At 39.5% G+C, this 9,122-nt stretch overlaps 1 protein-coding gene across 1 annotated transcript; it reads left to right on the top strand.

The window, feature by feature from the left end:
• The first annotated feature begins 2,159 nt into the window (after positions 1-2,159).
• Positions 2,160-7,757, top strand: ntmt2 (N-terminal Xaa-Pro-Lys N-methyltransferase). Its single transcript, XM_061239973.1, has 4 exons — positions 2,160-2,420; positions 4,339-4,514; positions 5,645-5,897; positions 6,340-7,757. Exons 1-4 carry the CDS (start codon positions 2,267-2,269, stop codon positions 6,594-6,596), a joined length of 840 nt encoding a protein of 279 aa, XP_061095957.1. The 5' UTR covers positions 2,160-2,266; the 3' UTR covers positions 6,597-7,757.
• Positions 7,758-9,122: the final 1,365 nt, after the last annotated feature.

The raw sequence follows: 9,122 nt of genomic DNA, 5'->3' as shown, positions 1-9,122 counted from the left end.
ACTGCTGATCTCCTGGGATTTCCATGCACAACAGTCTCTAGAGTTTACAGAGAACATTGCAAAAAAAGAAAAAAACATCCAGTGAGCAGCAGTGTGGATGAAAACACATTGTTGACGACAGAGGTCAGAGGAGAATGGCCAGACTGGATCAAGCTGACAGCAATGCGACAGTAGCTCAAATAACCTTGCATTCCAACAGTGGTATGCAGAAGAGCATCTCCGAACAAACAACAAGTCAAACCTTGAAGTGGTTGGGCTACAGCAGCAGGAGACCACACCAGGTTCCATTCCTGTAAGCTCAGAACAGCAAGATGAGGCTACAGTGAGCACAGGCTCACCATTACATTACATTACAGGCATTTAGCAGATGTACAATGAAGAACAAATCAAACCCAGGGACAAGTGCAATGAGGACTCGAGAGGAAAGTACAGTTCCGAGTCCTAGAGTGATCACATAGATACAACTTGAACCCTTGAAGAATTCATCAACTTGCCAACTAGCATACCACGTTTGGCAGCTAGAATACCCCCAGTACAACAATAACTATACATAAATGTTATTATAATCTATGGCATACACAATGCTAATTGTGGTAGTGAGGTAGAGAGGGAAAGGTGCAGCCTGAAGAGATAAGTTTTCAGCCTGCGCTTGAAAATGGTCAAAGACTGCTGTTCTTCACTGGGCAGTTGAAGATTGGACAAACGTCACCTGGTCGGATGAATCTTGATTTGTGATTACTCACTTGATGTAGTGAGTAAAGTCAGAATTTGATGTAAACATAAACATAAACATAAACATAAACATGAACCAAACTGTTCATGCTGCTGGTGGCAGTGTAATGTGTGGAGAATGTTTTCTTGACACACATTGGGCCCCTTAGTACAAATTGAGCATTGTTTAAATGCCAAAGTCAACCTGCATATTGTTGCTGACCATGTGCTGACCTTTATGTCCACAGTCTACCCATCTAATGATAGCTACTTCCAGCAGAATAACACACCATGTCACAAGGCACACATCATCAAACTGGTGATCCACGGTCAACAGATCACAATCCAATTGACTGGGGCAAAGTGAGGTATATATGATGATCAATTCTATCTCTCAATACTGCATCAAAAATTTCACACAGTTCTGCTGTTATCACGGCAGATGATTTATATTCTGTTGCAAAGACAGGTCTGGAGCCATCTGCATTGCTCAGCAGAGATCAGGAAATTCAGTAATCTTCTCTAGTAACCCGCTAATGCTGATTGTCACAGCATTATTTATTTATCAGGCAGATTAACCCAGACAAAATGTTCATGCTTGAAAATCTACCTTGGTTAAGGAGTAATCGCACATCTTATTATTATGTCTTATATTCATTTCATGATGCATACTTCAGACGTAACAGGTGGTATGCATTTTGATATACAGTTTAAGGCAAAACATGTTTGTTTGTTCAGAAATGTTTGTTTAGCTGTTGTGCAGGATTGATTGGCGATAGGTACCTATCCACTACCCTGAGGCACTGGGTCAGTGTGCTACTGGCAGGAGAGACAGGACTGCATGGTCAGTTATAGCAACGGAAATGACAAATGACCCCAGAAATGCTGAGCGGAGAAAAACTGAGAGGAAGATTGTGTGACTCTGTCCTGATTCTTCATCTGAGACTAAAAATAAATGTTGATGACAGGTTATAGGACTTTTTTTTTACTGTGAACAGAGAGAGAGAACTCTAAATGTGGAAGCATTTACTTTATGTTTATAATTTGAAAGAAAATGTTTGCATGCCTTTTTTATTGGTGGTTTTTGGAATGGGGCTCAGAAGTAAACACTGTCATTTTAAGAGTACTGTAGGCCTCCTATGCATACAAATAAGATCCAGTAACCTTCAGCGATTCTAAAAATAGTTGATAGGTGAACATCCTGTCAGCTATAGAGTAAAGGTATGCCCCTCTATGTGTTCTGGTATTTGTGGGTCAGATGTGTGGAATCCATTCAACCCATCTATTAGAGCAGTAAGAAGAGACTAACTGCGCAGGTCACAGATAGTGTTGCTCCTCGCTAAGCAGCCGACCCTTTAAGCCGTGGAAGGTTTCAGCGCTTCCCAAGAAAGGGCTCACTTCTGCTCAGTTACAATAACGGTGCCAAAGTCCTGCAGATATAGCAGTGACATCGCCTCAGGCCAGTGCCACAGGATCACACGCTCAAACACGGTCCCACACACACGAGGACTCACAGGCACACAGAAGCCTCGGCTCTCTGAACTGCGCAGCAAGAATGGAGTACAGAGGAGCTCACCAAGCCTTCCGCACACGCTGGAAGAAGACGGACATGGACCTCTGCAAGCATAGCATGTCCTTTGTCCTGCACAACACTCTGAGGAACGAGTTTTTCGCCAGTTACCTGTATCTTCTGGAGCAGGTTCCCCTGGGTAAGAGAGCGGAAGGGTACCTCTGCATGAGATGTTGTGTGTAATGCCCATGGGCATATTGCGTGGTCTCTGCAGTTCATCTCAGTGGTGTGTATTCTGTATTATGTTAGTCACCATCAAAAAGCTGTGAAATAAATATGGCTAATGCTTTATTCTAAACTAACATAGTGAAGGTAGTACCAAGAACTACAGTGTATGTTAGATGCTCACACAAATATTACTTTAAAGCATTGCTTTATTATCTTGTCAATGGTCAGGGAGGATTGCAAAAATAACTTGCCTGAACGCTTTATTGTGCTAACATTTGAAAGAGGAATATTACCTAGCCTGAAACAAAAAATGTCTTTCTCTCATATGTGCTATTAATCAATACTGACAAAATCATTATATTGCCACACACATAGCATCAACTGAAAACAAATGGTAAATACATTATTGCTTTTTAAAGAAATTGTATTTCTTTGACAATTAGGGTTTATAATCTTAGGATATAGCAATTAAATGCATAAAAGCATGCAGACATGGTCAAGAGTTTCAGCTGTTTTTCAGACCAAATATCAGAATGGGGAAGAAATGTGATTGTTGACCGTGGAATGATTGTTGGTGCCAGACCAGATTGTGATGGATTTTCATGCACAACAGTCACTTGAGTTTGCAGAAAATGGTGCGAAAAACAAAAAACATCCAGTGAGCAGCAGTTCTGCAGGCAGAGTAAGAGAGGTCAGCGGAGAAGGGCCAGACTGGCCGAAACTGACAGGAAGGGGATAGTAACGCAAATAAGCGTACATTGCAACAGTGGTATGCAGAAGAGCATGTCTGAACATACATCATGTCAAACCTCTGGATAAGCTACAGCAGCAGAAGTAATAAGTCAAAAAAAGAAGTCTAATAAATACCTTATGAAGTATTCATTGAGTGTATACTGCAAGGACATACCATTTACTTCTTATTAACTAATTTATTTATTTTTCTGTGTTTTTGACCGACATATCCATCTAGAGCAAAACAAAAATTACAGAACTCAAGTCAAATGTAGAAGCTGAATATCCTGCAGGTCTATGCATATATCTTAGGCAGGGTTTGGCTTTGCTTATCTAGCTTCTGAAAGCTCCACTCCCGGGTCACATGCATGTATGCATATCAGAATACATTCTTATGGCCACGTCTATCATCCCTTTGGCGTCTCAAACTTTCCCCACACTGATCTGTTGAGCTTGTCTCGTTTGTAACCAGAGAGCTGACACATTGCTGGGCTCATTTCCATCCAGGATTAAACAGCACTTGGGTGTAACACAGCTCAGTCTGGCTGTGTTGCTGGTCTGGTCAGTCTTTGTGGACTGTTTCCAACTGTGAGCAAATCTCATATTGTAATAAGTAAAGTAAAGCTACATGATGACATCGTAAATTTTTAGATTGGCACATTCTATTGGCCCAAATAAGCATGCTCCTCGTACCCCTACATAGATACCTGTGTAGTGTGATGTTGGTGAATCTTATGGATTAAGACACTGTCACTAGTGTAACATAGTGGTTAAATAATTTGTAACCAGGTTGTGGGTTCCTCATCTCTCATTACCACTTAATATTAATTGGAATAATTTCAGAAAATAAGAAACTGTATAAATTCAAAAGATGTCAAATGCGCTAACTCACCCTGGATAAGTATTTCTGCCAAGAAATAAATAGTGCAAGTTTAGAGCTGGGCTGCACTTAAATTGAAACTGAGAATAAAGAATAATTAAAGAAAAATGTTTTAGCATTGGCCCAAATACCGTTAAACCACCAATTTAAAACGAAAAGATTGAGTTTGATTTAATTAAGTCCGGTTCACCTCTGACCAACACTGGAATTCTGCTTTTATTTTTGGTACTGTACCCTGAAATGCCTGTTGCACCTGTTTCTGTTCATTGTACAACAGTCAAACTTTACCCTGTTACCTGTGAGTACATTGATGGAGAGAAGCAGTTCTATGCACGAGCACAAGATTTCTACAAAGACGTGGAATCATCAGAGGCAGGAATGATGGGAGATTTTCTAGAACTCTCTCCGGTTGACATTGAGGGCTCCAAAGAGTTCCTGAAAAAGTTTGTTGGGGTAAGATTCTGTTTTCAAGAACTGTTTACTTTAAATATTATTACACTGTCTTGACATTTTGTTCATAAGTCTGGTTCAGCATGCAGTCTCTTGGTATTCTCTATATTTATCATTAATTAAATATAAAGCTGTACATGCACACCTGCTCTACATTCAATAACACCTCAGAAACAAATGTTCACATTGACAGCCAATGCCTCATGGTAAACATTCTCACATGAAAGTCAGGGCCAGCACGGGAACTCTCAGAATGTGTGTGCACTTATATGTCCATGTGCATGTCTGTGCTTGTGTGTGCATGTATCACTGTGTACAGAGATAGTGATATGTGCATATGTGCATGTGTGGCATAGAGACAGGCTATATATACCTCCTTTGGTATGCTTCCCTCTCTGCTTATCATGAGGACCAACCACTGAGGATTTCAGTTAGATGAAGGAAGCAAATATAGATTACCCCCATTTGTGTGATACTCCTTGCTACTCCTATATGATAATTTCATTCATATCCGTTATTATTGGATGGACCAGGGCATTCTGTGGGTTACATGTATATGTTAAATTGAAGTAATAGTTATGTTTTCAAAGTACTGGGCAACTGCTCAAACTACTGTATGCCATGACTGAGTGGATTACTGTTTCTGCCAGGTCACTATTGCTTTGGCGGAGTGAAAAAGAAAATCTGGCACTTTTTCAAAGCTGGACATTTGTACTTCAACTGTTGAAAATATACAATACTTGCTGTAGCTGAGCAAACCAATGGTTTATATATAATATAACAAAACGGAGGATCCACTTGCATTGCAAATTGTGATATAAACAGTCTTGTTATGCAACAGAAAAAGAGCAAGGACAATGACCAATCATGTCCAACCATTTCATGTGATTGTAGAATAAAAAACCTGTGGCCTTGTCATATTCCTGTAATAAAAACTGCAACAAAAGGTTTACCTGGAAAGACATTGTGAAAGTCCTCTGGAAGACATTGACAAACAACATACTATGTAGTTCTTGGGTTGTCTTTCACAGTATGTCCGATAAGCCCCATTGACTGTAAGGGGGAGACAGATGGAGAAGTAGCATGCTAACAGGCAGGTAGTCACCAGGCCTGTGGGTCCTTCTCTGTGACAGGGCCCTGGAAAGGCTGGAACGCAGTGTGCCCTGGACTGTGGCTGTGGGATTGGACGGGTCACCAAGAACGTCCTCTTGCCCGTGTTTGAGACGATGGACATGGCTGACATGACGGAGGAGTTCCTGCTCCATGCGCACGAGTCTTACCTGGGCAGTGACAATGAACGCATTGATATATATTACTGTTACAGCCTGCAGGAGCTCACCCCCCCGCTGAACAAATACGATGTGATCTGGATGCAATGGGTTGCATGTGAGTTACATTTTATGCGTTGTGTGTTTGTGTGTGTGAGTGAGAGAGAGAGAAAGAGAGAGAGAGAGAGCATATCTGCATGCAATACATCATTTTAATTTTAACAACCAAGTGGATTGCAATTGAATATATTTAAAGCAGTTGTCAAAGGTCTCAACTTAGCACAACAATTTTTGGCACTAATATCTGAAGACTGTGCATGTGTGCAGCAGGAGAGGTTATTTTGGAAACTCATGTTGTGGCATTTTGTTTCATCATTTCAAGTCACCCAGTTCATTCTATATGCCAGACTTGCATAAATATTAATTCAATTAACATAAAGGCAGATCTATTACTATTACTATAATATTACTATCTATTACTGTTGGCCTTGTCTAGTAAAGTCATCAGGTGTGGGTTCATTTAAGTCTGAGTCCTCAAATGTGTTGGCGTGGTCTTCCAGGTCACCTCACTGACAAGGACCTGATGGAGTTCCTGATCAGGAGCAAAGCCAGTCTGAAGCCAAATGGAGTCATCATCATTAAGGACAACATGGCCAGGCAAGGCTGCAAGCTGGACCCTGTTGACAGCAGCATCATCAGACACTTGGATATTATGAAAATCATCATTAAGAAAGCTGGTCTAGAGATCTTGGGAGTGGAAAAGCAGGAGGGCTTTCCTGAACAGATGGTGCCTATCTGGATGATTGCAATGCAGTAACATTGTTGTCTCAGTCATTCCCATTGCTCCATCAGACCATAGCCATTCCCTTAGTTCACATTAAATGTTTAGTCAGAGATAAAGTAACTGAGGAAACTTTGAATGTGTTCAATCTAAAGATGTAAAAATAATATTCCCTCCACACACATAATACTCCATACAGCAAATAAATATGTATGTATGTTTCATAGATCAGCCCAAACCTCAGAATACTGCCTCTACAGCAAATTCACTTCCATACAAGCACTATAATAATGTGTTTAATATGAATCTACACCATGTATGTCAAGTAGATACATGCATTGCTGACATGCACTTATACCTTTCCACCACCAACCACCAAAAGATCTTGATGAACGTGGAACTATATATTATTTCACAAATCAAAGACCCTTCAGCTCTACAAGGATTGTTGTAAATTGAAAGATGAGGCAGCAAACTTCCTCATTCAAATGTGGAATGCTATCATCTTCAAAAAAGGAATGTATTTCTTGTCGTTCAGTGACAACATCATTTCTTAATTTTATAAAATTATAATTATATAGCACTCCCTGCCACAAACTAATTTGCAGATTTTAGGGAATATAATTTACATAATTTGGAAGTTTTTCTCCCCAATTTGGAATGCTCAATCCCACACAGTTATGCTCATGTTGGAATCTCTGCATTTGATGGAGGAGAGTATACACAAGCACACACTCGCACACGCAATGCCACAGTTGACAAGTCAGGTTTGCACATATATGAGTTGGAGGAAGACACTTCATGTGCACCTTTTGCATGCAGAATATGGGTGCCCAATCAACCAGTCAATAGAGAGTGATTTTACATTAATGGCATTTGGCAGACGCTCTTATCCAGAGCGACGTACAGTTGATTAGACTAAGCAGGAGACAATCCTCCCCTGGAGCAATACAGGGTTAAGAACCTTGCTCAAGGGCCCAACGGCTGTGCGGATCTCACATAATTACAGATTCTTTTTAAATATAATTATGAGTTTTTTATTACCTTTAATATCACAGAGAATGATATTCAATGGTATGACAATGATATGTGAATTTCATTTCCTTTTGTGGTTTATTTGTTTCAGCACTGATATTCCAAAAAGATTCTGTCTTATATTAGAGAAGCTATATACATTATAAAATATTAACAACAAAATCTGTTTTGTTGAATTGTTTCTGATGTCCTTACCACAGTGTTATTGCTTCACTGATTTTTCACTGTCCTCCACTGACATAAAAAGAAACACACAATTTAGTTATGCACATAAAATCCAATATTTTTAGGAATTGTTTTGATCTTGAACCAATGTGGTTTGAGATTTCTGGACTCTGACATTTGGAATTTAAGTTTGCCAGCAGATCTGAATTTAGGGAGCAATGGCTGTGTGTGCAGTAATGGAAGTATGTGTATGTTTGTGTGTCTTTTTTTATTTTTTATTTTTTGACGTGACAGTGGGGGAAAACGACCTTGGTCTCACTCTGGATCACATATGAAAAACACATTTTTTTAAATTTACTTAACTGTGAAGGAAACGATGTTGTGTTTGGAACGTCATTTGCTGGTAGAGAATTAGTTCAGATTTTAAATTTATTTTGCCACCGTGCAATTATCTCAGAAACTCATGATTCTGTCTGCATGATTCAAGTCTGGCTAGGTACGTTTTTGTGATTTCTGGAGGTATAGAAACAGATGACATCCCAATCGAGAAACACATCCAGTTGGAGAGTTCACAGGGGCAAGTGTGTCATAACCGCAGGACTGTTTCTGCGACAAGTCATTTTCATTGTCTGTGCCAAGTAGATGTTATTAAATAGGGATCATCTTAATTGTTTTCTAAATGTTATTCCTGGTTCCATGCGCTTCCAGTTAGAGCTCAGTCACATGGATGGATAACGTCATTGCACGTATTACAGGAAATAGCTATGGATGATTCTGTGAGGTAAAGTAACAGAAAAGCATAAGCATTTTTTCTGAAAACCACAGGTGCCAAAATTATTTGCACCCCTCTCAATTATTGTAAATAAAATCAAACAAAGCAAAATTGACAGTACAATTTTTCTTAATTTAGTTAATCTCAGTCTAAAGGAACTATTGTGTCATTCCATCACTTCCTGTTTCACTAGAGTATAAAGCATGCAAAATGCCTTCGTCAACCATCACCATGGGAAAATCCAAAGAACTGTCAATTGAGAAGTCACAGATGGTAATTGATCATGTTGGGTAATGGGTACAAAAAAATAAATAAATAGTTAAACATACCATACAAGGGGCATAAAACATATGGAATTGGTGCAAACTTGTCAGGAAGAGGATGCTTGTGTATATTATCCCCACGGACGGTAAGGAGGATGTTGAGGAAGACCATAAGTAAGTGAAGGATCACAGTTTAAGAATTGCAAGCATCTTGAGTTTCCACTGTTCCCAACTGTTTCCACAAGTTTCCATGGCTTTCCACATGTTGGAAAATAAAACTTTGTGAATAACTGTATTATTTCTTAGTTTACATAATTTTGCACATAT

Source organism: Conger conger, chromosome 4 (genome assembly GCF_963514075.1).
Source record: "Conger conger chromosome 4, fConCon1.1, whole genome shotgun sequence".
In the NCBI taxonomy this organism is placed as follows: domain Eukaryota; kingdom Metazoa; phylum Chordata; class Actinopteri; order Anguilliformes; family Congridae; genus Conger; species Conger conger.
The sequence above is the reverse complement of the archived record's forward strand: the minus strand, read 5'-3'. Positions and strand labels throughout refer to the sequence as shown.

Excerpts from the sequence above, each read along its gene's own strand:
- ntmt2 (XM_061239973.1), top strand. The coding sequence starts at position 2,267 with ATGGAGTACAGAGGAGCTCACCAAGCCTTCCGCACACGCTGGAAGAAG. Across the intron at positions 2,421-4,338 it reads TCTGGAGCAGGTTCCCCTGG|TCAAACTTTACCCTGTTACC; the intron begins GTAAGAGAGCGG and ends ATTGTACAACAG. Across the intron at positions 5,898-6,339 it reads CTGGATGCAATGGGTTGCAT|GTCACCTCACTGACAAGGAC; the intron begins GTGAGTTACATT and ends GTGGTCTTCCAG.